Source organism: Tachyglossus aculeatus, chromosome 14, assembly GCF_015852505.1.
Source record: "Tachyglossus aculeatus isolate mTacAcu1 chromosome 14, mTacAcu1.pri, whole genome shotgun sequence".
NCBI classification, from domain to species: domain Eukaryota; kingdom Metazoa; phylum Chordata; class Mammalia; order Monotremata; family Tachyglossidae; genus Tachyglossus; species Tachyglossus aculeatus.
The window spans coordinates 17,989,534-18,017,482 of NC_052079.1; the positions used below are offsets into that span (position 1 = coordinate 17,989,534).

At 44.4% G+C, this 27,949-nt stretch overlaps 1 protein-coding gene across 1 annotated transcript in view; it reads left to right on the plus strand.

Moving 5' to 3' along the window:
* CAND1 (cullin associated and neddylation dissociated 1) overlaps positions 1-27,464 on the plus strand; it is a 40,930-nt gene extending 13,466 nt beyond the window's left edge. Inside the window, exons 2-15 of the mRNA XM_038756170.1 lie at positions 4,911-5,054; positions 8,614-8,768; positions 9,382-9,505; positions 10,307-10,563; positions 10,648-10,753; positions 11,950-12,095; positions 13,814-14,106; positions 15,776-15,917; positions 16,132-17,625; positions 18,914-19,009; positions 21,246-21,415; positions 21,533-21,697; positions 25,457-25,564; positions 25,942-27,464. Coding sequence (XP_038612098.1) covers positions 4,911-5,054; positions 8,614-8,768; positions 9,382-9,505; positions 10,307-10,563; positions 10,648-10,753; positions 11,950-12,095; positions 13,814-14,106; positions 15,776-15,917; positions 16,132-17,625; positions 18,914-19,009; positions 21,246-21,415; positions 21,533-21,697; positions 25,457-25,564; positions 25,942-26,166 — 3,625 coding nt within the window. The 3' untranslated portion in view covers positions 26,167-27,464. The remainder of the gene's footprint in view (positions 1-4,910; positions 5,055-8,613; positions 8,769-9,381; positions 9,506-10,306; positions 10,564-10,647; positions 10,754-11,949; positions 12,096-13,813; positions 14,107-15,775; positions 15,918-16,131; positions 17,626-18,913; positions 19,010-21,245; positions 21,416-21,532; positions 21,698-25,456; positions 25,565-25,941) is intronic.
* Positions 27,465-27,949: the final 485 nt, after the last annotated feature.

The window sequence follows — 27,949 nt, forward strand, 5'->3', positions numbered from 1 at the left end:
CTGACTGGAGAGACTGACCCAAAACGTTACTCCTGAGAATCAGTTTGTGTCACAGTGCGAGATGAGTAATAAACTAATGGCTACCGATAAACTTAGAAGATTAACACTGAAACTAGTGGACTAGGCCTTTCATTAAACGCTCTACTGTTTTGAACCTTTCTTTTACTTTTATCTAGCCATTCTGTTGACAGCTTTTCTAGCTACAACCAGTTCTATATTAGGGGTTCTAATGTTGTAAAACCTTGAGTTAAGGCAAACGTGCCTTGCACGTGGTAGATGTGATGAGTTGTGCAGAGGAACATGCCCATATTTCCTCCAGCACCTCATCATTTATCCAGACCTGGCTTGCATTGATGAAAGAACATCCCTGACTTCCCAGTGGTGTAGTAACCAAAGCGTGTAGTGCAAACCTTCAATGCGGCAGAACCCAATGCTGTATACTGTGTTTTCTGAGTGACGGTCACTTGTTTTAGGAGCTGAAATTTTTAAAAATTTTAATAACCTGGTTAGCTTTAAAATAAATTCCCTTTTTAGTGGCTAAAATGATTCGAAAGTTCAAGTAAAAGTCTCTGTGAGATTGTGTCTTGTGGATGGTAATTGGTGGCTCTTTCCAGGTGGGTAGAAATCATAAGCATTTCGTTGAGTCCATATCTTGTTGCAATAGTAAAAACATTTTCCCAAGCCTTGGAGCTGGATGTGGTTTGCATCTCGGCACTCTTGTAGGTTTTTGCCCAAGTCATTCAAATATTTGGTTGCCTTTAAGTCTTGCCTCCTTTTACATGATTTTGACTCCTCTACCTCACAAAAACGTTCAGGGCCCTTTTTGAAATCTGTATCTATAAATTTGTTTAAACATTTCTGGTTCTCAGAAGGGCTGCCCATCCATTATGGTGTTCCCATCCCACTGCTTTTATAGGGATTCTGGGGCCTCCACAACTCGGAACATTGGGGAAAGGAAAACCAGAGTGAGGGAACTGTAGAACTTCAGCTCACACTTGGACGGTGCTATCGAGCTGGTTCTAGGGTCCAAAAAAAAAATCACAGTGGCCTCCCTGAAATTGAGTTATTATGGGATCCTCCCACTATATTGAAAATTCTGCATGTGAAAGGAGCCTTTTTCTTTTCTCCTTCCTCGAGCCATGAACAGCAGCGATGAGTCAAAGAACTTCAGACCAGGGGGAGAGGAGGAGGAGAGAGGCCTGCTGTGTCCTCCCAGACCCACTCTTACTTAGACTTATTTCTGTTTTGGTTTGGGACTGTGCAGAGAAGATAATGGGAGGAGAGAGAGGAAAGAAAAGTCAGGAAAATAGGATAAAATTTTAGCAGAAATGTGGGCAAGATAGGGCTTCACTCTTCCTCCAAATTCGCAGGCCACTCCGAGATCAAGCATGTAGAAACGTATATGCGTGTGTCTCAACTTCCTTCTGCTCAGCTCATGAAGAGTGATTTCTGGGCACAGTCTCTTCTCACTATCATTGTTATTGACTGTATTTGTTAAATAATCACTCAGTCAGTCGTATGTAGTGTGTGCAGAGCAGTGTACTGAGCACTTGGGAGAGAACAGTATCACAGAGTTGGTAGGCACGTTCCCTGCCGACAACAAACTTACAGTCCCGAGGGGGACTAAATATATTAAGAAGCAGCCCAGTCTAGTGGATAGGACCCATGCCTGGGATTCAGAACTCGGGTTCTGATCCCTGCTCTGCCACTTGTCTGCTGGGTGATCTTGGGCAAGTCACTTCATTTCTCTGTGCTTCAGTTCCCTCATCTCGAAAATGGGGATTAAAGGAACAGATAACTTGTATCTACCCCAGCACTTAGTACAGTGCGGGGCACAGAGTAAGCACTTAAATACTAAAAAACAAAACAAAAAAGTACTGAACTAAGTCCTGGGGAAGGGCATAAGGGTAGTAAATCCCCAGGTGCCCAGAGTGCTCCCAGTCTACAAAGGGGGAAGCAGAGAAAATGATGACAGACGCACAGACATGCCCCTTCCTGCCCTGAGCCTGGGAAGACAGGAAGCAGGAATAAATGAGACACTTAATGTCCATATCTGTCATTTATCTATTTCTGTTCATGTCTGTCTCTCCCTGCGTACAGTAAGCTTGTTGCAGGCAGGAATATGTCTGTTTCTTGTTCTGCTGTGCTCTTCCCACACGCTTAAGCAGTGCTCCTCACACAGTAAGCGCACAATAAATACGAACGGATGAATGAACTGTGCCAGGGAGTCCTGGCTCTTGGCTGTCTTTGTCCAGAGAAGGCATGGGAGGGCCACCAGGCAAGGAAGCCTGCCCATGCACGTACCTCACAATCAAAGACATCGCTCCTCTGTTCCCTGGGCACACCCTCAGGAGGGTCCCAGGATGCCCTACTGGGCAGCAGCCGAGACCCAGGCGGGCACCACAGCGCTGGGCATGGAGGGGGACAGACTGGGGGGCCGTTCTTTCAAAACGTAAGGCCGGGCGCATGTGTCTGTCATTTCTTTTTTCACAGTCATGTCTGTTTCCCCCATACATTCGTTGTGGGCAGGAAAAGTGTCTGTTCTGTTGTCATGTAGGACCCTCACCGGTGCTTAGCACAGTTCCCGGCAGAAAGTAAGCTCTCCATAAATACGACTGACTGACTGGGTCCACCATCATCCCACGTCGTGATCTCGGGAAACTCACTCCGCATGATGATCGCGGTCTTCTGAACCAGAGACGTGAACATGTCATTGAGTCCACCACATGAAGCATTGTTTTATTTTGCATTTGAGTCAGCGGTTGCTCTGCGGAAGTGGCTGTGATCTACCCCGTGTAGCCCAAACTGGAGCAGGATGGGGGAGATTTCGGGGCGTGACACCTGCAGACCGCACTCAAGTGTCTACCCCCGGCCACCACCCAAAGGGCCACTGCCCCCTGAGATTCCCTGTCACATTCTGAGCCCCTAAAGGCCAGCTGTTCCGAGCAGTCGGAGCGAAGCGCACTCCCCCGGTCAGCTCCACTGGGATCCTAAATATAGTTTTCAAATCTCAATAACTTGTTCCGTTTCAAACTGACACCCGGGTGCCCTTGATCGCCACTTCTCATCGAGAATCGTGTGATTTCCAAGTTGAAAATCTCAAGCCCCGGCTGTTGGAGTCGTGAGCTAGAGATTCCGTTTCTGCACCGCAGAAAGTTCTGATTCTTGTCTTTTTCAAGTTTCACCGAGCAGGGGGGAAAACAGTACACACAGTCTTGTAGTTGGGGCAATTTTAAGCAAGGGTTGAAATAGCAATACAAGGTTTTGTGGAGTTAAGTGCTGATTATGGGCAAAGTGTGCTAGGGTAGGTACTAGATAATTAGCTCAAAGTCCCTGTCCCGCATGCCGTTCACAATCTAAAAAGGTAGAAAGAGCAGGTATGTTATCCCCATTTTACAAATGAGAACTAAAGTAGAGCGTTCAGGTGACTTTCCCAAGGTCACATGGCAGACCAGAGGCAGAGCTGGGCCTAGAGCCCCGATCTCCTGACTTTTTTCAGTAGACCACACTGCCAAAAAAGTAGGCTTCACCTAAAAACAATACGGCTCCATGCAAGAAGTAACTTTTTAAAAAATGAAATGAGTCTCTGGTGTTTGGGTGGTTACAAGCGTGATCTCTATATGCAAATCCACCTGGAAAATTTTCAGTGCTGCAGAAAAATGTCTACAAAATGTTGAATATGGAATTTAACCTGTAATGGAAACTGACAGCCCTACTTTTTCTGATCTTTGTTATGACTAATTATTTGGTCATAACATATTTTAATAATGAATTATAGGTTTCAAATTTTAAATTGTCTGCAGTATCGTGTGTCATTGAAATGGCTTTTTTTTTTAGCATATCACTAGCAGCAAACGTGCATTTTTCATTCCCTGAACAGTGCCGGATTTAAGTGATATTGATTTAAAGATTTTTAGTTCATGACTTAGCCATGTAATAACTTAGTTACATGCCATCTGTGTTTTAAGACATTTTCAGTTTCCCTTATTTAACATTAATAGTACACCCCTCATCCTTGCGTACATTTATGGAAGAAATTTAGGAGAGAATTGTTCCCATCTACAAGTGAAAGGCTTGTAAATGACTGTCTCTTATCTAGAGACATATACTAACTTCTTTTAAAAAATTGCTGTTTCCCTTAATAATAAGGCCTTACGAGGAGGATAACAGGTTGCACAGTTCATTAAGTAGGTAAAATCTGCACACAGTAAGCACTCAGATGGATAAAATCCATGGGTACTCTTGACTGGTATGCCAAAAGTTATAATTGATTCAGCCTAATCTATTCCAGTGATTTCTGTTTACTTCTGTGATTTGTAAGTCATTCTAAGCTTTGGTAGAAAATCACGGAAGATAAGATCTTTGTTCTGGTTTTGTAAAAGTGGGGCTGAAGGAGGAAAGGACGGATGACTTCTGCCTCAGAAATATTTCATTAAATTGTCTGATAGGGGAAAGAAAACATGCCAAAAAAAAGAGTATTTGATCGCTTTGGAAGATTTCCCAAGCAGTAATTTTACAGAGATGATGCTTATCGTACCTGCTAAGCTTGACTTGCAGTGGTAAGCTTAGCTATAACTGTAGTGAAATTATGACAACAGTGGATATCAGCTTGGCCTAGTGGAAAGAGCTCCCTTACTTGGGTGAGTCACTTGACCTCTCTGTGCTTCAGCTTCTGCATTCATAAAATGGGGATAAAATACCTATTCTCCCTTTCTCCTAAATTGAGCCCAGTGTGGGACAGGGAGTGGGTTCGATCTGCTCATCTTGTATTTATCCCAGTGCTTAGCTTAGTGCTTGGCATAAATAACTAGTAATAGTAATAATAATAAATACTGTTATTATTATTGACTTTATCAAAAAGTTACGTATATGTGGTGATTCCCATTTGATTAGTGATGTTTTTTCAATAGGTTTATGGCTACCAATGATTTGATGACAGAGCTACAGAAAGATTCCATCAAGTTGGATGATGACAGCGAGAGGAAAGTAGTGAAGATGATTTTGAAATTACTGGAAGACAAGAATGGTGAGGTGCAAAATTTGGCTGTCAAATGGTAAGTTATTTTTCTGCACTGTCCATCAGTCTCTGACTTCAAAGGTAAAGCCCCTCCCCAAAACAGGAAGTATGGCCTGATGTGTAGCCTAGCCTCAAATTATCCCCCCAACCTGCCAGTTCATTCGGTGGTATTTATTGAGTGCTTACTCTGTGCAAAGCACTAAGCCACTGTTTGCAAAGCACTAAGCCAGGGTGCAACCTCAATTGCAGGTGAGTAACCTGGTTTTTTTTTAAAATGAAGAAAATTCCGCCTCGGTCACTTGTCTGGTCTTGGGCAGGCCACTTACCTTCTCTGTGCCTCGGTTACCTCAACTGTAAAACGGGGGTTAGGAATATGATCCCCATGTGAGACATGGACTGGCCAATCTGATTAACTTGTTTCTAGCCAAGGGCTTAGTACATCTCCTGGCACATAGTAAACACTTAACAAATTAATAATAATAATAATATAGTAAGTACTTAACAAATACCATTTTTAAAACATCATTGAATTCATCATTGTACAGAATGGAATTGTTTTGTTTGGCCAGACCACACTTGGTTTTTAGGATTGTTCATTTTTGTATACTTGGCCTGGTCCGAGACTAGAAGGATAGGAGCGCAGGAGTGGAGCTGTGCCAACCACTAGCACCAGAATCAATCAATTCCTTCTCACGGGTCCTCGGTCCTGAAGCCGTGAGCGTGGTGGATGGATGGAGCCATCGTTCCCCTCGGGGACCGCACCATCCCCATCCCCATCACCAATCAGTATTCATATGGCTGTTTTGCAGGCTTTCAGGGGGAACGATCAACATTTGGGTTCCATTTTCCCTTGTTTCCCTTGAATCTGCCTTCTGGTGCTCTTTTTATCAGGCAAATTGGACAACGTGGAAGCTCTAGAATGATTTTTCTGCCCTTTGAATTCCAGTAGCCTCCAAAGTAGGTGGCTGCCTTTTTCCTTGATTTCTTTTTTCGCCAAGGACGCCTTTCAAGCCTGTTTTCAGACTTCCTTTCATTTATTGAACATGGGTTTGTCCCAGTAGGTTCCAGTTCTGAAAAGTTAATATTTGTTAACTGAAAGTTCCCGTGGCATATTGGCACCTGGGCATATTTACAAATTTAGAAACATGGGGCTGGAAGAAACCCTAGAACATCTAGTCTATTTTTATGACTCCAGGCAAAGCTGTAACCAAACCATCCCAGACACAGGCACATGGGGATCTGTCCTCTTTGTAAAGATTTCTAGAGGAGGATATTCTCCAACATTTAGAAAAAAGCCTGGGAGCCCCATGGGGACATGGGCTGTGTCCCACCTGATTAGCTTGTATCTGCCCCAGTGCTTAGTACAGTGCCGGACACCTAGTAAGCCCTTAACAAATACCATTTAAAAAACAAAAAACAAGAATTCAGAAAGAGTTGCTTTTGGATTTCAGCCACACCTAAACTTAAGGCCTGCCACCACACAAGTTCACACTTAGGACAGTTAAGCCAATAATAATAATAATAATGACGATGGTATTTGTTAAGCACTTACTATGTGTCTATCACCATTCCAAGCACTGGGGTAGGTAAAAACAAGTCAAGTTGGACACATTCCCTGTCCCTCATGGGGCTCCCGGTTTTAAATGCCTATTTGACAGATGAGGAAAAGGAGGCCCAGAGAAGTGAAGTGACTTACCTGTGATCACACAGCAAAGAAAAGGTGAAGATGGGATTATAACCCAGGTTCTTCTAACGTCCAGGCCCAGGCTTTAGCCACCAGGCCATGCTGCTTTTCTAATTGCAAACCCTGTCAGAGTCTCACATAGGGAGCTGACACTGTGACCAGAGAACCACTTTACTGGGAATTCTGGACTGCTCAGGTCTGCCCCAACTTCCAGCATAATAGTTTCTGATGCCATTGAGTTAACACCGCCTTGGAAAACTGGATTGCGAGGGATCAGGGAGGCCTCCACCTCCAGCCTCGTGATCCTTCTCCAGCCAGATAGAAGCTCGGATTGATTGGGAAGGGTTTGGAGCTCAGCGTGGAATCCAGTTCCTTCAGTGGCATAATATTTGCATCATGGACGTAGCATTCCAGGGACATAATATTTAGTTAACCTAGTTGCAGGGTATTTTTATTGGTCACCAGGAAGCCCGAAGTTTCTCAATGAGTGCAAAATTATTATTGATGGAAGTAACCATTTTTGGATTGCTTTTAAGATGGTTAATTGTGACGATGCACCATTCTTTTTGGGTTGCCACAAGTAGGCCATTTGATTTTTTAATCTTTGAGACTTTCCTTTTCAAGCTGGCTAATGCTTCTTGGTAGGAGCCTGTTTGCTTTGATTTAGGATGTGTCTGGAGGCTTATACCCACAAACTGCTAATGTTTATTAAAACGCAATTTTTAAAGCCGTGTTCTCACACTATGTGAATGTCCTGTTGGTAAAACAAATGCTAGCGGCGTTGGATTTTCACATATATTTTCCGTAAATAACTCTAACTGGAATATTAAATGAGCCTGCTTGGGTGAGCCTATGGTTGAGGCTAAAAACAGTAAAGTGATGATGGAACGATATGGCTGAATGCTGTAGTTTGTCTTGGAAAGTACCTTTTAACCAGCAGTGTGTGGTCAGAGAGCTCTCAAAATCCTGACAGACAGTCGAATGTTAGCGGATCAGTTAATACAGTAATTTGAGATAAGAAAATGTAGTGTAGTTGCTTACTACAATGTTTCCCACTGGCACCCAATAAATACCATTAATTGGATTAATTGGAACAGGACAAAACTGACCGGAGCTAAAGGACTACTGATAAGGTTGAAAGTCTCCTAATCGAACCCTTTGGGAGGATCGGTAACATCCGACTTTATGGACCATAGGCAGAGCAAAAAACAAATTTACCACAGATTAGAGTTTTGGCAGTAGCACCTATGAGCCGTACTCAGAATCAAACTACAGAACAAGGTTACCACCGATGAGGTCCAGGACATAGGCCGTTCAATAGCTTTAAGGCAGCGTTTCACTGGGCGGGATTCATGAGGAAAATGGACAGTGATTTGATGACCGAGAAGGGGGACGTATTTAAGTAGGGCAGGCGTAACTGGTTGAGAAGAGTGAAATAGCCTCCAACAATGTGGTATAGTGGCGGCAGCAGGCAGACCCGCATGGACAAGAATCACCAGGCGAGGACAAGAATGGCGAACCTCAAGAGGAAGCGGTTTTGAAAACAGTGACAAAACTTTGCAAGCAGCAGACCACACCCTGTGAAAGGAATAGCTTTTCTAGCTCACAAGGTGGAATGCGCTGCTGGTAGCGTTTAGGGCTCTTAGCCACCCACGATAGGATCAAACTGCCAATAACACCCTCCTCCAAAATGAAGCATCGTTTTCATCCTCTCTCTACTCCTGTAAGGCCCCCTAAATGGTCTCCAGTTTCGTGAGAGGTTTAGGCTCTTCCCACAGGGTCTCAGGGAGTAAACTAAGGCAATGGCAGAGTTGGTCTCATTAGATATGGGATAGATCTATTCTCCCACTGTGTTCCTAAACTCATCGTGGCCATTCGTAACTTTGTTCTTTTCTGCGTTTTTAAATTGCAGCCTTGGCCCCTTGGTGAGTAAAGTGAAAGAGTACCAAGTGGAGACCATAGTAGATACCCTCTGCACGAACATGCTGTCTGACAAAGAGCAACTGCGAGACATTTCAAGTATTGGCCTTAAAACTGTAATTGGAGAACTCCCCCCAGCTTCCAGTGGTAAGAAAGATACTGCTTTTCTTCGACTTCGCTCTTTATGTAGAGATCATAATTAAAATCTAAAAACATTTTCTTGGTTGCTTACTTTTCACATTTAACTAGTGTTTTTTTAAACTGTTCAAGTCATTTCCTGCTGTCAAATCCCAGGATCATAGTTATTCCTGAAATGAGCCGGGTGAAAGTTCCACCTTGGCTTTCTTGTCGGAAAACCTGGATAGTGTGACGAAGAGAATAAGCATTGTCATTTGTCGACTATAATTTTTGTACGGCTTTAGGCCTAGAATTACTTTTTTTAAAAAAAATTCTCTATGGTTTTGCCCCACAAAACCTTTCCACCAAAGTGATTCTCTTCCTTCTGGTTGTTAGCAGAAAGCCGTCTAAATATTTTCTTCCACTTGATAAATAAAACATCCCCCACTTTGTTGGTATTAATGTTGGATCTGGTGGTGACGCTGTAGATCTCGGTGGTCTCAGGAGTGTATTAAGAATTAGTACAGTTGCCAAAGATTGGTGAAATAAAACAAATTGTAGCAGTTGATTCCTGAGATTGATGGCGACTTTCTCGGGTAGGAATTTTTGCCCTCAACTAACTAGATGTTCCTTATTCTTGCAGGATCTGCCTTAGCAGCTAACGTATGTAAAAAGATTACAGGGCGCCTTACAAGCGCCATAGCCAAGCAAGAGGATGTCTCCGTCCAGCTAGAAGCCTTGGATATCATGGCTGATATGTTGAGCAGGTAAACTTGCGTATTTGTGTCTGTTTAGTAAATAATCTAAATATTTTTAGATTAACCTTTCTCAGAAGGGGCAGGCCAATTCAGTGGCTCTGTCAAAGGATCTGCTCTGTCCTGTAAATGTGTCTGCCAATTCTGTTGAATTGTCCGCTTCCAAGCCCTTAGTACAGAGCTCTGCACCATAGTAAGCGCCCAATAAGTACCATTGATTGATCTTGTGAAGGACAGGGACTGAACCTGGTATGATTACCTCGTATCTGCCCCGTGGCTTAGCACAGTACTTGGCACTTGGGTAGCGCTTAATAAGTACCGATTTAAAAATTAGTATGTACTACTCAGCTACTCACCCCCTTTTGCTGCATCATGGGCTACTCATGTTGTGTACAAAGCCTCAGTCAATGAGTGTTTTTTTGTGCGGAGTGTTGTGCTGAGCACTTAGGAGAGTACAATTCAGTAAGTAGACACAATTCCTGCCCTCAGGAGCTTAGTGCTAAAATCACAGCAGCGATGTGGAGGGCTCACCATTGCAAACAAATCCATTTAGTATCCAATCCTTCCCTCTCCCATTCTCCCTTAAGTGCCCTGAGTCTTTCCCTCCTCCCCTCCCAGTTAACAGCCAGCAAGACCTTAGAGAAGTTATCATGTCTCACTTGATAACTTTTTCTCCAACACCCCAGAAAAGCCCGAAAGTGGTGTCTCACTGTATTTTAGAAGTAGCTTGAAGTTCGTTTTCTTGCAGAAAGTGTTCAGCCAAACGGTTGTCCTGAGTTGATTTTTTTTTTTTCCCCCTCATTTTGTTTTAAGGCAAGGAGGACTGCTTGTGAATTTCCACCCTTCAATTCTGACCTGCCTACTCCCCCAGTTAACCAGTCCCAGGCTTGCAGTGAGGAAAAGAACCATCATTGCTCTTGGCCACCTGGTAATGAGCTGCGGCAATATAGTTTTTGTAGATCTCATTGAGCATCTGTTGACAGAACTGTCCAAAAACGATTCCATGTCAACGACAAGAACCTACATACAATGTATTGCTGCGATCAGTAGGCAAGCTGGTCATAGAATCGGTAAGGAAACACTCGGAGAGATTTGTTGTGCAGTTAAAAAAAAATTGTAGCTACAATTAAAGATGACTTATACTCTTCCCTTAGGTGAATACCTTGAAAAAATTATTCCTTTGGTCGTAAAATTTTGTAATGTAGATGACGATGAATTGAGAGAATACTGCATTCAGGCTTTCGAGTCCTTTGTCAGGAGGTAAGTTAGTTTCAGGCTGATTTCAGCCTGCTTGTTTTCTGCTTGTTTCGGGGTGGATTTTGTTCTTAAAGTAGGGTCAAACAGTATTCATGTCTGAGCTGGGGATGGTAAGAGAAATGAGTCATCTTAATGATTTATTCAGTTGCAAGTAACAAATAATTCACTATTGCACATTATGGGCAGGGATCGTATCTGCTAATTCTGTTGTAGTGTACCCTAAGTGCTTAGAAAATGTTCTGCTCACTGTAAGTGCTCAGTAAATACCATTGATTGCAATAGTTTCTGATTTTTAATTTGACAGTACAGCGAAATATAACCACATGGACTGGAGGCAAAGTGTGCTAATCACCAATATTCATTCTGCTTTTTAATAGGTGAATAATTAAAAAAGACCTCCCATCAGAAAATGTTTTTAGTCAAGTTTTGTTGGCTGCCATCAATGCTGTGATAGTTCTACAGAGCCTAGAAGCAGCATGGTGGGATGGGAGTCAGAAGGTCATGGGTTCTAGTCCCGGCTCCGCCACTTGTGTGCTGTGTGACCTTGGGCAAGCCACTTTACTTCTCTGTGCCTCAGTTAACTCTTCTGTAAAGTGGGGATTGAGACTGTGAGCCTGATGTGGGACAGGGACTGTGTCCAACTCGATTTGCTTGTATCCACCCCAACGCTTAGTACAGTGCCTGGCACATAGTAAGCACTGAACAAATACCATTTATTGCATCGTTAATGAATTTCATCCTTGACTGATTGGATTGGAAAATTTTTAGGGGCGAGAAGGCGGAACAAATGCCCGTGTTTTTCCTCTTTGGAATTCACAGAGCCTAGTTGATAGAGCAGGGGCTTGGGAATCAGAAAGGCCTGGGTTCTAGTTCTGACTTCATCCCTTGTCTGCTTTATGACCTTGGGCAAGTCACATCACTTCTGTGTGTTTCATTTCCCTCTGTAAATTGGGGATCAAGACTGTGAGCCCTATATGGGACAGGGACTGTATCCAACCCAATTAACTTGTATCAACTCCAGCGCTTAGAACAGTGTTTGGCCCAGAGTAAGCCCTGAACAAATACCACAATTATTATTATTATTAGGAGTGTAACTGCATTGGGCTGTCCTGTGCTTTAATAACAAATCAAGTCCCAGGTGTTAATTTTCTTCCACTAAAGACAAATATTTGTTGTGAAAATGACCGTTCATTTTGCAGATGTCCAAAGGAAGTGTATCCTCATGTGTCTACCATTATAAACATTTGTCTTAAATACCTTACCTATGATCCCAATTATAATTACGATGATGAAGATGAAGACGAAAATGCGATGGATGCTGACGGTGGTGATGACGACGATCAAGGTACTTGGGAAATTAAAATTGATGAGGTGTAGAACTCTAAATTGAACTGTACCGAAATTAATATCACTGGTACAAGAATTCGGCTAGGCCTGGTATCAATTCGGATCTGTCAATTTAATATCAGTTTAGATGCGTCTATTTGACATTAATAAAACTTTTGGGTCATTTCAGTGGCTGTTAAGCTAGAGGCACACTTAAAGTAGACATGACATGAGTTACCACAGGGCTTTTCACAACATGGGAGAAGAGGACATATTTGTACATATTTACTATTCTATTTTGTTAATGATGTGCCTCTAGCTTTATTGCTATTTATTCTGATGAATTGACACCTGTCCACATGTTTTGTTTTGTTGTCTGGCTCCCCCTTCTAGACTGTGAGCCCATTGTTGGGTAGGGACCGTCTCTAGATGTTGCCGACTTGTACTTCCCAAGCACATAGTACAGTGCTCTGCATACAGTAAGCGCTCAATAAATGCGATTGAATGAATGAATGAAAGAGGAAGATTTTTTCAGATAACATTTGTGGCTGGGGTCAGATCTGAACCACTGTTCAGAGGTGCCTGGGTCCTCCAGAGTGCAAGCTCATTGTGGGCAGGGAATGTGTCTCTTTACTGTTTTATTGTACTCTTTGTGCAGAGCACAATAAATATGATTGAATGAATGACTACGAAGCTTGATGATCTGTACAAAGGTGGACCAATCTCTAAAAAAAAAACCAGATTCTCAGTTGGTGCCTTCTTATCAGATCTCTGCATGGCCACTGATTGAAACCCCAAAGGTGTTTTTCTTGGAAGTCTCCAATTAGATTCAGGGCAGAGTAGGGAGTTTCCAAAGCAAGGTGTAAGTGCAATTGACCGAAACATAGCATACATGCTGCTGACTGAAACCTAAAGCAGAAAACTACAGTCAGCAACAGTGACGGCCCCACCGATGATAGATTTTTTGCCAGTCCAGAGGGTAGACTACACTCAGCTATTGTATTTGCCATTGGGGATTGTTCATTAGTCTTTTACACAGTTTGTGCTGGCAGGGTATATGCCTGTATAACAAAATTCAGGGCTGGTGTCGGGAGGAATCAAGCACCCCTGAACTGTGATAATAGACATTGTGTCACAGTGGCATACGATTTCTGGCTTGCTGTATTTTGCTCTGGACCCAAACTGCAGATTTCACTTCTGCACCCTATATGTAACCTTGATTATTATTTGTTTTTAAAGAGGATTGTCCCTCATGATTGTAGCTTATGTTTTCATTCAAACGTTATAGTTTGTGCCCGTCATTGAAAATGACAATTGCAGTTGGACTTTTCACTAGCTCTGTCTAAGCTGGTCAAGCACAGGGAACGTGCCTATCTGTTACACCATATTCTCCCAAGCACTTAGTTCAGTACATTGCCCACAGTAAGGGCTCAATAAGTATGACTGATTAATTTTAAAAAGACGTCAGAATAGGCAGTCGAGCGTATGGAGGTGTTTTAGGGCAGGCGATAACGACATTAAAAGTCAATCCATGTATCTTTTTTTGTCCTTTACTGTAAGTTCTTTTAGGACTAGCCAATTTTCCTAGTTATTGCCCAGTGTAAAAATGGGAATGATTTAGAAGCTGATGAATGTGACTTAATAGAGATCCTCTCTATAGTCCGTGAAATTGGAATGCTGAAACCATTGTATTTTTCCAAACTAATAGCCTCCTGAATTTTCCAACCCTCTGTCTAGGGAGCGATGACGAATACAGCGACGATGATGACATGAGTTGGAAAGTAAGGCGCGCGGCTGCCAAGTGCCTGGACGCCGTGGTCAGCACGCGCCACGAGATGCTTCCGGAATTTTACAAGACGGTGTCCCCCGCCTTGATAGCCAGGTTTAAAGAGCGGGAGGAGAATGTGAAAGCAGATGTTTTCCACGCCTATCTCTCCCTTCTGAAGCAGACCCGCCCCGTTCAGAGCTGGCTTTGCGATCCCGACGCCATGGAGCAGGGAGAAACCCCCTTGACGATGCTTCAGAGTCAGGTTGGTTTAGAGGAGGAAGAGAGTTTGGGAAGGAAGCTTTCGGGACCAGCTGGTTTTTTGCTCTTTTTGTCCGGCCTTTTTTTTTTTTTTTTTAATTGGTATTTAAGCGCTTTCTAGTGTGCCAGGCACTGTACTAAACACTGGAGTAGATATAAGGTAATCAGGTTGGACACAGTCCATGTCCCACATGGGGCTCACAGTCTTAATCATTCATTCAGTCGTATTTATTGAGCGCTTACTGTGTGCGGAGCACTGTACTAAGCGCTTGGGAAGTACAAGTTGGCAGCATATAGAGACGGTCCCTACCCGACAACGGGCTCACGGTCTAGAAGGCGGGGAGACCTTTAAAGCCCCTTAGGCATTAAACTTCTTCTGGTGCCACAGTTTCGCATCCGAAAAACGCTTATTCCAAAGTCGGGTCCTCATTTGACAGGTGAGGGAACTGAGGCCCAGGGAAGTGAAGTAACTTGCCCAAGGTCATACAGAAGACAAGTGGTGGAACTGGGATTAGAACCCATGACATAATGCCAGGCCCATGCTCTATGTCCATATCTGTAATTTAGTGATATTAATGTTCGTCTCCCCCTCTAGACTGTAAGCTTGCTGTGGGCAGGGAGTACTTGTTTATCTTGTACTGTCCCAAGCGCTTAGTACAGTGCTCTGTGAGCAGTAAGCGCTCACTAAATACAACTGACTGACTGACTATCCACTAGACCATGCTGCTTCCCAGCTGGCGTTAGTAATGGAAATAATGGCAGTTGGACGGTGTATATTTACACAACTTCATTTAGCAGTTCTGGGAGGAAAATCTTCTCTAATTTCAGTTGATACTGGAATTGGGATCATCTGTTAAATAATGAGCAGTTTTTGTCTCTCTAGTTAAGCCTCCCCATAAAAATCTCCTCAAAGTGTTCTCTTCAGTTGACACACCCCATCACCCATTTGATGAAAAGGCGTCAATTAAACCTTTGAAGGGTAGTTCTTATAGTTTGCTATTTGCACTTTCAAGTCAGATATTTATTTGACTTATAGTTCTCTTTAGGAGGACTGCAAAGAACCCAAGACACTGTTCAAATAAATTACAATAGACAAAATGATGAGTTAACAGACTGTTGTTGAAAATCTGATTGGTAAAGCATAGTTTATCGCAAAAGCAATTACGGATAATAGCAGACCTTCCCAAAAGTTTTAAGGACTTGCTTGCTAAGATTAGAGGGCTGATGCAGAGGTGAGGAGGAGAGTTGTTTAATGGCTGTGTTATTTCTCACTTATTACACCATCTCTGGCTCTCTGGCTTTTGTGTTTGTGTGGACGTGGGGTTTTTTTTTTTCTTAATGGTATTTATTAAGCACTCACTATGTGCCAGGCACTGTCCTAAACGCTGGGGTAGATACAAGCTAATCAGGTTGGACACAGTCCATGTCCTAGATGGGGATCACAGTCTTAATTCCCGTTTTACAGGCGAGGTAAATGAGGCACCGAGAAAGTGAAATGACTTGCCTGAGGTCACACAGCAGACAGGTGACAGAGCCAGGATCAGAACCCAGGTCCTTCCGACTCCCGGGCCCTTGCTCTATCCACTAGGCCATGCTGCTTCCACTCCGGTCGGACATAAAAAAAAAAAAAATCCCAATTGCTGACCCAGCTAATAGGTTTGTGATAATTACAGGTGCCCAACATTGTTAAAGCGCTGCATAAACAGATGAAGGAGAAAAGTGTGAAGACACGGCAGTGTTGTTTTAACATGTTGACTGAACTGGTGAACGTGTTACCCGGGGCCCTAACCCAGCATGTTCCAGTACTCGTGCCAGGTAAGAAGATCAGTAAGTCCAATCTGGGGAGTGTTTCTGCAACCCCGGAGTCACGGGGAGAAATTGAGTTCATATCTGGTCACTTCTAACGCTGCATTGATCAGAAGGGGTGGTAGAGAACCTGGTGGGATGGTCCCACTGTTACGCTTGAACTTCGACTCTTTAAAAAAGCCCGCTAACGACCGCGTCCCCCCTCTCGCGTTTAACTCCGTAGGCGTCATTTTCTCGTTGAACGACAAATCGAGCTCCTCGAACCTGAAGATCGACGCGCTGTCTTGCCTGTACGTGATCCTGTGCAACCACTGCCCTCAAGTCTTCCACCCTCACGTGCAGGCGTTGGTCCCCCCGGTCGTGGCTTGCGTGGGCGACCCTTTCTACAAGATCACGTCCGAGGCCCTCCTGGTCACCCAGCAGCTGGTCAAGGTCATCCGGCCCCTGGAGCAGGCCGCTCCGTTCGACGCCACCCCTTACATCAAGGACCTGTTCGCCTGCACCATCAAGAGGCTGAAGGCGGCCGACATCGATCAGGAAGTGAAAGAGCGGGCCATCTCCTGCATGGGCCAGATCATCTGCACCTTGGGGGATAACCTCGGCAGCGACCTGCCCAGTACGCTGCAGATCTTCCTGGAGCGGCTGAAGAACGAGATCACCCGGCTGACGACGGTGAAGGCCCTGACCCTGATCGCCGGGTCCCCTCTGAAGATCGACCTGAGGCCCGTCCTGGGGGAAGGGGTCCCCATCCTGGCCTCCTTCCTCCGGAAGAACCAGCGGGCCCTGAAACTGGGCACCCTCTCGGCCCTGGACATCCTCATCAAGAACTACAGCGACAGCCTGACGGCCGCCATGATCGACGCGGTCCTGGACGAGCTTCCGCCCCTCATCAGCGAGAGCGACATGCACGTGTCCCAGATGGCCATCAGCTTCCTCACCACCCTCGCCAAGGTGTACCCCTCCTCCCTGTCGAAGATCAGCGGGTCCATCCTGGACGAGCTCATCGGGCTCGTGAGGTCCCCTCTGCTGCAGGGAGGAGCGCTCAGTGCCATGCTGGAGTTCTTCCAGGCTCTGGTGGTGACGGGCACGAGTAACCTCGGCTACATGGACCTGTTGCGGATGCTGACGGGCCCCGTCTACTCGCAGAGCACGGCGCTGACTCACAAGCAGTCTTACTATTCCATCGCCAAATGCGTGGCCGCCCTGACCCGGGCCTGCCCCAAGGAGGGGCCGGCCGTGGTGGGCCAGTTCATCCAAGACGTCAAGAACTCCAGGTCCACCGACTCGATCCGCCTCCTGGCCCTGCTTTCTCTCGGGGAGGTCGGCCATCACATCGACCTGAGCGGGCAGCTCGAACTCAAATCCGTCATCTTGGAAGCCTTCTCCTCTCCGAGCGAGGAAGTCAAGTCGGCGGCCTCCTACGCTCTGGGCAGCATCAGCGTGGGCAACCTTCCCGAGTACCTCCCCTTCGTCCTCCAGGAGATCACCAGTCAGCCCAAGAGGCAGTATCTTCTGCTTCACTCCTTAAAGGAAATCATCAGCTCTGCTTCCGTGGTGGGTCTCAAGCCATACGTGGAGAACATCTGGGCCTTACTGCTGAAACACTGTGAATGCGCCGAAGAAGGAACCAGGAACGTGGTGGCGGAATGCCTGGGCAAGCTGACTTTAATCGACCCAGAAACTCTGCTCCCCCGGCTCAAGGGATACTTGGCGTCAGGTAGGTGGCTGCGGATTTCATTCTGGAGGAGACAGTTGGACGCTCTGGCCTTTGCCTTAGTAACGGTAACGATAACTGTGGGATATGTCGAGCGCTTACAGTGTGCCGGGCACCGTGGATACAGATAGATCGGGCCGGACCGGTCCCCTGTCCCAGGTGGGGCTCGCCGTCTCAATCCCCATTTTACGGATGAGGTAACTGAGGACCAGGAGAGTTAAGTGACTGGTCCAAAGTCACGCAGCAGACGAGCTGGGATTAGAACCCATGAGCTTCTGACTCCCGGGCCCGGTCTCTCTGCATTCGTCCACATGAAGTCTATCTCAGGCGGGAAATCGAAGCTTGTTAGAGTTTTCAGAGAACATATCAATCAATCAATTGTATTTATTGAGCGCTTACTGTGTGCAGAGCACTGGACTAAGCGCTTGGGAACTACAAGTTGGCAACATATAGAGACGGTCCCTACCCAACAGGGGGCTCACAGTCTAGAAGGGGGAGACAGAGAACAAAACCAAACATATTTACAAAATAAAGTGGGCGAGGTCCGAGTCTTTCATGAAACCGCAAAAGATACGTCCCGGTCTATTACGGCTAAAGATAATGGTTGTTACGTGCCGCGCACAGATCGAATTTTAGATTTGCCCTGTCGGTTACGGAGGAAGGTACCGAGGCTGCCGACGGATCGTTGTGGAATCTGTTCAGTCAGAGGGGTGTGTATGTGTACGTTCAGCTGACAGTCCTGCCTTTTCTTTATTTCGTTCCCTTTTGGCTTGGAACAGTTCAAGTGCAGTGGAGAGAGTGACGATGTTTTCGAGCCGGTGGGTATTTTCTTGGCTTGGACCTGTAGTGTCACTAAATCTGTTGCTGGAAACATCTGGAACTCAACTCCCTTTTCCAACCTAAAAGTCCGGCTTAGAGCCACAACACAGTTCACTCATGAATACCGAAAAGATTTACTCTCAGTCCCAGGTTCTGTTTCATGAATTAATTTGTTTACCGAATTCCAGAGTTCCTGGGGCACATCCTATTTTTTAAAAACTTGATTGATTTTTTTAAAAATTGGGGTTTATTTAGCTTGTGGGGTTATTTTTCTTCTAGCTGAAAAAAATGGTCCAAAAGACAAACATCTACTATGATCACCTTGATATTCAATTAGTAAATCCTGATTCCTCAAGTTTTAGGAAGTATTCATGTAAAAACCGAAGGGTCTGTGAGTATTTGAACTACAGTGCTATTATTTAATTCCATGATGGAAAAACTGCAGTGCTAATTAGTATTTATTTTTCATTAGGGTCATCGTATGCCAGAAGTTCAGTGGTTACTGCTGTGAAGTTTACTATTTCTGATCATCCGCAGCCCATAGATCCACTCTTAAAGAACTGCATAGGTAAGCGTTCGTGACTAAAATGCAGCAGTTTGCAGGAGCGTTTGAGAAATCAATGAGTGAATTCAGATTTCTTTACAAGAATCCATCAAGACGGCTGTAGAAAATGAGCAGATCTTGTAGTTTTCGAACGAGTCTAACTCACTATGTAAAAATATCTGCAAGAGAAAATGAGCCCCCCCTCCAATCAGTAATTGTATGGTAATAGTTCAGTGCCCTGCACATTTGTGTTGGGAGAGGATAACTGAGATTAAAGGTAGGGTCCCTGCCTTTGAGGAGCATACTGTCTAGACGGGGAAGCGGGCCGAGACAAATTTACAGTTGGGAGGGAAAACAGAACTAGTAATAGCGAGATAATGAATAAACAGTAAAGTGTTAATATGGTCACCAGTGTTGCCAGGATTTGGAGCCATAAGTGCTGAAGTGATGGTTGGGGTGACTCGCCTTGGAGAGGAGAAAGCGAATCAGGAAATGCCTCCTTGAAGAGGGCTTTGCTGTCAGGAAGCGATGTGCAGAAGTTGAAAATGCGAGGGAGAGGGGCATTTCATCTAGGTGAAATGGGGTCAGCTCGTTTGCGTGGAGCGCAGGGCGTGGGCTGAGAGCTCTGACTGCCTACAGCCCAAGCTCAGAGCAGGACCTCGTGTGAGCCCCCTCCCCAGGGTAAAGGGATGAGAGGAGGATGAAAAACCCTGCAGCGACTGAGTAGCGGGCAGAGGCTGAGGGAGAAACCAGGGTCAGAGAGTGTTTTCAGGAGGAAGGAGGGTGGTCAGCAGCCTCCAAGGCAGCCAAGAGATCGAGGAGGATGAAGACAGACTAGGCCGCATCAGCCTTGGCTGAGGAGAAAGTCATAGGGGACCTTGGCGACTGTGGTCTCAATGGAGCAAAGAGGGCGGAAACCATAGCTAAGCGAAAGGAAGTGCGGGTCAGAGGCGTATGCAGCCCTTTCATGGAGCATTGGGTAGGAATAGTAGGAGGGAGAGGGGATGCTAGTTGGAGGGTGTCGTGGTACCCAGAAAAAGCAGGAGGGAAGGAGCCAGTGGAGAATTCATTGGTATTTATTGAGTGCTTACTGTGTGCTGAGCACCATACTAAGAGCTTGGGAAAGTACAGTACAACAATAAACAGAGACATAGCTTGCCCACGAGCTTAAAGCTTAGAGGATGAAAAGTTGAAGAGGGCAGTAAGAGTTGTAAACTCTTCCGTGGCAGGAATCGAGCCTTTGACCTCAATTGTATTTTCCCAAATCCTTGTTTCAGAAGGCCCCCGGGAGATTCTTTCGATTGATCGGAGAGAGGAAAAAGGGAAGGAGGGAGGGAGGGAAGGAAGGAAGGAGAGTAGGAGGAACACAAGCTTTTAAATGGTAAGAGAGGATGGGGGTCGAGAGGGGGTCCTTTGGAGGCATCCAGAGTTCTGGAGAGAGTGTATAGATGGGTTTGTTTGCATTTTCTTGGGTTATATTTTTAAAATATGCACTGAATCTTTTGTCCGTTGTGGCTTCCATTCTGTTTCATTTTAGCCCGTTGGAGAAGGAGCTGGTGGTTGGCGACTTGGTCCAGGAAATCAGAGCTAGCTCCTGGGTTGATAGCTGGGGCAGGGAGACACTTGAAACCAACAAAATGCTTCCCATCTCCTTTCTTTTTTTTTCTATCTTAGACTAATTGGCCGTGGGTTTGTCATGTGTTTGCCTCCTCTGTTGAGAAAAGGATTCTGGTAGGCCTTTTCAGTGCATTCTTATAGGAAAAAGGCTTGTGTGTTGTTTTTTTAACATACACAGTCATTTCATGATAATCTGGGGTTAATTGTCCATTGAATTCTCCAAGTCCTGTGATCAACTTCTTCATCGCCTTCATCCTTTCTCATTTGATTCCCATCAGTGTTTCCCTCTTCCTTTCACTCTCCTTTAATTTCTCGTTTAGTGACTAGCACACTTCCAGTGAGGGGCATCACACTTCTGGATAGGACAGTAAGCTGGTGGCGGGCAGGGAATGTGTCTGCCAACTCTGTTATATTGGACTCTCCCAAGCGCTAAGGAAAGTACTCTGCACACAGTAAGTGCTCAATAAATACGATGGATAACTAGCTGCTTGTCTAGCTCAGGGCCGGGACTGACGTTAAGATGGAAGCTTCTTGTTCTGCGTCCTGCCGATGGGCCGGCTCCTTTCACCTCTGCTTTGATCCAGGGCGGGAGGCCCCCTTTCTTCTTATACTTACGATATATTTCTTGTGTTTATGTTCGCAGGTGACTTCCTAAAAACCCTGGAAGACCCAGATTTGAATGTGAGAAGAGTAGCCCTGGTAACGTTTAATTCAGCAGCCCACAATAAGCCATCCCTAATAAGAGATCTTTTAGATACCGTTCTTCCTCACCTTTACAACGAAACAAAAGTTAGGAAAGAGCTTATAAGAGAGGTAAGCAAGCTAAATGAAGTCAAATCTCACAGGAGTACCCGTATCGCGCTTTCCTTGAACTGGATTCATTTCACTAAAGATCCGCGCACACTCATTTTTTGGGATTTTTGTCAACAGGTGGAAATGGGACCATTTAAGCATACGGTTGATGATGGCCTGGATATCAGAAAGGCAGCTTTTGAGTGCATGTACACCCTCCTAGACAGTTGTCTCGATAGACTAGATATCTTTGAATTCTTGAACCACGTTGAAGACGGTTTAAAGGATCATTATGACATTAAGGTGAGAGCTCTATGACTAAGGTTTATGAAATGTCTCGGAAGAGTTCCGTGCTCGGCTGACGGGGTTCTCTGTCCTCGTAACGGTCTCCCCCCAAGCATCCTTCAGGAAACTGGATTCCCTTGTCGTGGCAGAGCTGACGAATGCCAAAGGGGTGAAGGGTAGGGAAAGAGGCAAGGCCGCCCGCTTTAAATGCGGGATCTGGGGTCACACCTCCCATACAGGAGTGGAAATGGGCAGTTGGTGGTTTGAAGTGAGAGGGTTTCAGAGAGCCGCACTTGGGAGTTAACCTAGCGGCGTTGCTCGTTCTCATGATAATTTCTTCTCTAGGAGTTGTTTGGACCATTTTTATTTGCCACCGTCATTAGGCCCACAGAGAGATTCGGTCCAGACTTCGGAAGCGCAGGTGGACAGGAGCTAGTTTTTGTCTCCATGTATTGCACGCCATGGAAGTATCACTTCCCCCGCCCTCTCTTTCCTGTCTGCAGGCATCTTACCCAGACTGCAACTCTGGCAAATTGGTCTCGACGGAGTTTTGTCATCCCACAGTTGGGACATAGAACTTTCAGAAGTGGCTTGAGTTTTGGGAAGGCAAACAGTTGTTTTGGGTTTTTCTTTTGGGATGTATTGTACTCTTCCAAGCGCTTAATACTGTGTTCTGCACAAAGTAAGCGCTCAATGAATACCACCGACAGATTTTTTTTTTTCTACTGGACGTGGGGAATAAGTATTATTTTACTACATATAAGGTAGTCTGCATTGGTGAACACCACTGTGAGGTCTTTGCCTCTTTTATAGATTGAGGGTTGTTTTATTATACAAAATCCCACATTTTTTTTTTCTTCAAGTAATACAGAAACCCATAAAACAACCATAGCTCCTCAATGCCTACCTATTCTTCCAATTCTTTCAGGTCTTTTCTAGGAGAAGAGAAAGCGCTATTAAAAATAAACCAGACTCTGCTCTAGAAAACTTGTTTAAATGGCAGTGAGGAAATTCTGGGAAAACCCTGAAGCTCTATAGTAGTTATTACTTGTGTTAAATCTCTGGCTGTAGTCTACAGCTGTCCCTTATCCTTCAAGCAGCTAGAGTGTTAATGCAAGTCTTCAAAACGCCTATATTATTATAAAATCCAACAAACAGCCAGGATTTCTAATCGTACCTCTCTCTCTCACCCTTTACTATTATGTGTCAAAAATTGGGAGACAGCATCTTTTCCCCAGATACTCCAATCACGTTTCTTTCTATTTGACTGACGATGAAATAGAGTTCTCTGACCTCTTTGTTTATGAGAGTCATCCTCAGGAAAAATTTCCCATCTACGTTAGGTTCAGAAAAACAATTTTAGGTGGTTTTTTTGTGTGTTTTCCTCTATTTTGTACTGAATTACACAGCACACTACATTCCATGTTGTTGCATACGTATCCTTGCCCAGCCTAACAGGGAAATCATTCCCATGCCCTCTTCCGTCCTCCCGTCCCCACCGCCTCCCTATCGGGTTCCTTTGGTTTTATTATAATGATAATTGTGGTATTGAAGCGCTTACTGTGTGCTAGGCATTGTTCTAAGCTCTACGGTGGATACGAGAAAAGTGGGTTGGACACATTCTCTGTCCCGTGTGGGGCTCACAGTCAACCCCCGTTTTACAGGTGAGGTAACTGAGGCACAGAGAAGTGAAGCGACTTGTCCAAGGTCACACAGCAGCAAGTAGGGGAGCTGGGATTAGAACCCAGGTTCTTCTGGCTCAGGCTTTATCCACTACTTGCCGACCTGGGAGATGGGTTTCTGTAAGTCAGGGAAGGGGCAGGAAGTGAGACACCTCTTCTTTCCCAACCCCCTCCAAAAAAAAAATCATTGGTGTGGGGGCACTAAGGGAGGTTTCAGGACCCAGAGATGGGGAAGGGAGAGTTTTGGGGTGAGGGAAAGGCCAGGTGAACTGCAGAGAGGTTTTTGAGAAACCTGGGGAAGGGTGGGGATGTGTGTGGAGGATGGAATTTATTTAGTGTTTCACGGGTAGGATGTATGAGAGCATGAGCCAGTGAGCCAAGCATGCTTCTTAACCAAAGAAGTTAAGAAAATTGGCCATGCCCATGTGAAACTTCTTAGTGTTCCTCTCCCTCTCCCCCTCCCTACCTCCTTCCCCTCCCCACAGCACCTGTTTGTACAGATTTATTACTCTATTTTACTTATACATATTTACTATTCTATTTATTTTATTTTGTTAATGTGTTTTGTTTTGTTGTCTAGACTGTGAGCCTGCTGTTGGGTAGGGACCGTCTCTATATGTTGCCAACTTGTACTTCCCAAGCGCTTAGTACAGTGCTCTGCACACAGTAAGCGCTCAATAAATGCGATTGAATGAATGAATGAATGAATCCAACGATCCAGCGCTACCAGAATTGGAAATACTTTCTATCCCTATTGGCTGCGGTTCATCCAATTTACTGCGACTCACCCATTTCCAACTTCTTATAGATGGACCCGTTTGTATATCATCATCATCAGTTGTATTTATTGAGCGCTTACTGTGTGCAGAGCACTGTACTAAGCGCTTGGGAAGTACAAGTTGGCAACATCTAGAGACAGTCCCTACCCAACAGTGGGCTCACAGTCTAAAAGGGGGAGACAGAGAACAAAACCAAGCATACTAACAAAATAAAATAAATAGAATAGATATGTACAAGTAAAATAAATAAATAAATAGAGTAATAAATATGTACAAACATATATACATATATACAAGTGCTGTGGGGAAGGGAAGGAGGTAAGATGGGGGGAAGGAAAGGGGGACGAGGGGGAGAGGAGCAAAGGGGCTCAGTCTGGGAAGGCCTCCTGGAGGAGGTGAGCTCTCAGTAGGGCCTTGAAGGGAGGAAGAGAGCTAGCTTGGCTACTTGTGTGAATATGACTTTTTTCAGTGCATTTGTCATGTTTATGTGGATATGAAACACATACGTGCAAGTAAACAATCCAATTTTAAAATGTGCAAAATCTGCATATCAGCCATTGGGGAATAAAAGAGTGAATACTAGTTTAAAATTCCTTCCTTCTGGAAGAGAATCATTCAGGTTGTTTCCAAGGCTTGCTTAGTGTGAAATTAATACAGAGAAGAAAAGTTGGATTTGAAAAATGAATGAAGCCATTTCAAACATCAGGTGAAGTAGAGAAGCAAATTCTGTCAGGTTTTTCAGAATATATGAGAAGCTCTTTTGTAAATGCCTTAAAATAAGGATCTCAGCTTCTAGCTTGGAGTTTATTTTGTGGCTGGTGGTATTTAGGGTGAGGTTTGGCTATGTGTTCAAATTAGGACTATGAGAGGTCAGAAGTAGTGTACCACACAGGAAAAGAATGTATTCTTCCTTAGTCACATTTGACCCGATGGCCTTCTGGAAAGAGTCGACGGGAAGCAAACAGAAAAAGGGGAACTTCTGGATATTACTTCTGTTTTATCCACCAGCCATAAAAGACAGCTGATGAGGATGCAGTCACAAGCTAAAAACAGGTTACCGCCTTTTTCAGGGGCCTCTCTGAACACCTCTTCGATTGAAAATTTGTTTGTAAAGTTGTGTGGTTTCTAAATGTGTATCATAATAATGATGATGGTGGTATTTAAGTACTATGTGGCAAGCACTGTTTTAAGCCCTGCGGTAGACACAAGCTAATCAGGCTGGACCCAATCCCTGTCCCACATGGGGTCCCCGGGTTCTGAATTTTGTGTTGCTTAAATCGTGCTTTACCTAATTTCTCCTCCTCCTTTCCCCATAGATGCTTACATTCTTAATGTTGGTAAGACTCTCTACCCTTTGTCCGAGTGCCGTCCTGCAAAGGTTGGATAGGCTGGTGGAACCCTTACGTGCAACTTGTACAACTAAGGTAATCCCGTTTTTAACGGAAAAAACGATGAATTTGACACTGGAACCTGGGAAGTAGTTCAGTTTGGGGAACTCAGCGGGAAGGTACGGTGCTTCTTATACACTTAAGTTGGGCGGTTTCCCGTTCTAATCGGGAAGTATCGTTTACTTGAGGGATGCTGAACCTGTTGTTTGAGCTGGCAAAGCTTTGGATGACGTGATTCCATCAAAGCACGTTCCCAAACCTACGGGCGGATGGCTCGGACAGGTTTCGTGCAGGAGACCTCCTTATCCTCCTCACTTTGGTAGTCCGTTCAAAGATGCTTCGTTTGTCAAAGAGCAGTTGCGTTTCTGCAGGCGGAGAAGTCCTCGTCTCCCTAACTTTGCCTCTCGTTGCAGGTAAAGGCAAACTCGGTGAAGCAAGAATTTGAAAAGCAAGATGAACTAAAGCGGTCTGCCATGAGGGCCGTGGCAGCGCTTCTAACCATTCCAGAAGCCGAGAAGAGCCCGCTAATGAGCGAATTTCAGTCCCAGATCAGCTCGAACCCCGAGCTGGCGGCCATCTTCGAAAGTATCCAGAAAGATTCGTCGTCCACCAACTTGGAATCGATGGACACTAGTTAGATGTTTGTTCAAGCATGGGGACCGTTACACGAAAACCTACAATGCACTGAATCGACAGGTTAATCATAAGGAATGGAAAGAGAGAAATGTCTAGCGTTTCGAAATGTTCCACTTTACTTCCTCACGGAAACAGTTTGGCTTTCTTCCATTGTTGCTTTTTGTAGCATTTATTTCCAAAACGTTTTTCATAATCCAAAGGTTTGTAAAGCCACTGATGTTTTCTTAGTGGTTTGGGTCACATGTAGAATGGAAATAAAACATTAGAATTTATGCTGTTTGGAAATAGGTTCAAAAGTTCATTTGCCCTGTAACGTTTAGGATTAAAATGTTAAACTTTTGTGACCATCCATTTTCTTTATTTTTTAATTCTTTCTCTCTTACTGTTAAATGAAAGGAAAGAAAACCCAAGACAAATACCATGTTTTTGTATAACTTTTATTGTTTTTTGTTTCAGCTACATAAATTGATTTTTGGCTGGCAGATATGAACTTCTGTGTAAGATTTATTATACTGCAGAGGGGTTGGCAGTTTAAAAAAAGATATAAATACCTTGTCATTTTTTTAGTGTGGGGGATTAGCAATTTATACCCCTATTGTGCACACTGATTTTTGCATGAGCAAGTTTACAAATCTATATTGTCTGTAAAGCAGCATGTGCAGTTAATTCATAATACAACAGTTAAAATAAGTTTTCTTGTAGCAGTGCGATTTTCAGATATTTCTCTTTGCATAGGAAACACGTTTCTCCTGGGAGAGAGGATTAAATTTTAAACCTTTGGGTTTCCTAAACGCCCTAATCAAAGAACTTGCAGATATTTTTTAGACAGAACAAGCCATTATTTCTTCAGCAATGGTCTGCTGCTTTTCATACTAATTTCAGTCTTTTTCCGAGTTAGGTTTTTCTCAGTAGTCTATTTTACTTGGATGGCCTGTATTAGAAATTAGCTACCTCTTATGGGGGTGGTGTCTCAAGTTTTTTAGAAACAAACTCCTTCGCAAATAGAGTTCTCATTTTTCCAGGAAATGCGACCAGAAGGCATTCAGGGTGGGTTAGCTAAAAGATCGTTTGGTTCCTTTTGGTTAGGCTGGTTTCCCTTGCGGAGAAGCGTTTCTGTATCATCACTTAGTAAACATTCAGTGCTTATCCTGAACAAGGGACTTGTACTTTCTAGTAACTCATACAGTAGCTGTTCAACTATTTAAGAAATACTTCGGAGGTGATCATTTGACTAGTCTCTTTAAATCCGTGGTGCTTATGTAAGCAAAACTGTCTTCTGAAAATAAACAGCATCTCCTGAGATACTGTGCAACTATATTTCCCATGTAGACGAGGCAAGGGATTAATCGTTAGGCGAACGGTGGCCAGTTTTAAGTAGAAGAAAATTGGTTATTCGAAAACTTCACCCACCATTTTAGAAACTGAAATAGGAATCTTTTTTTTTTTCCTGCTATGTAATTGCTTTACCTGCTTCAGCATCTGGGTGTACAGTCACATTCACTGCAAACATACTTTCTTGATGCTCCAATTTGGCATTTCCTGATTTGTTAATACACACAAAGAGAAAGGACTTGGAAAGGGAAGTTAAATTTTTCTACTTGGCAGGTGAGACTACAATAATAGCATTGTGTCCATGGAGGTGTAATCCGACTTTCTCTATTTGGATATTTGTCAATCTGTTATGTTCCCGGCATTACTGCGGTGTAGAAGACGGGGTGGATGTATATTTAGAGTATTATTTGGTTTCACAGTAAATTTCAAAACCGCAGGCTCTAGGACTGAGCA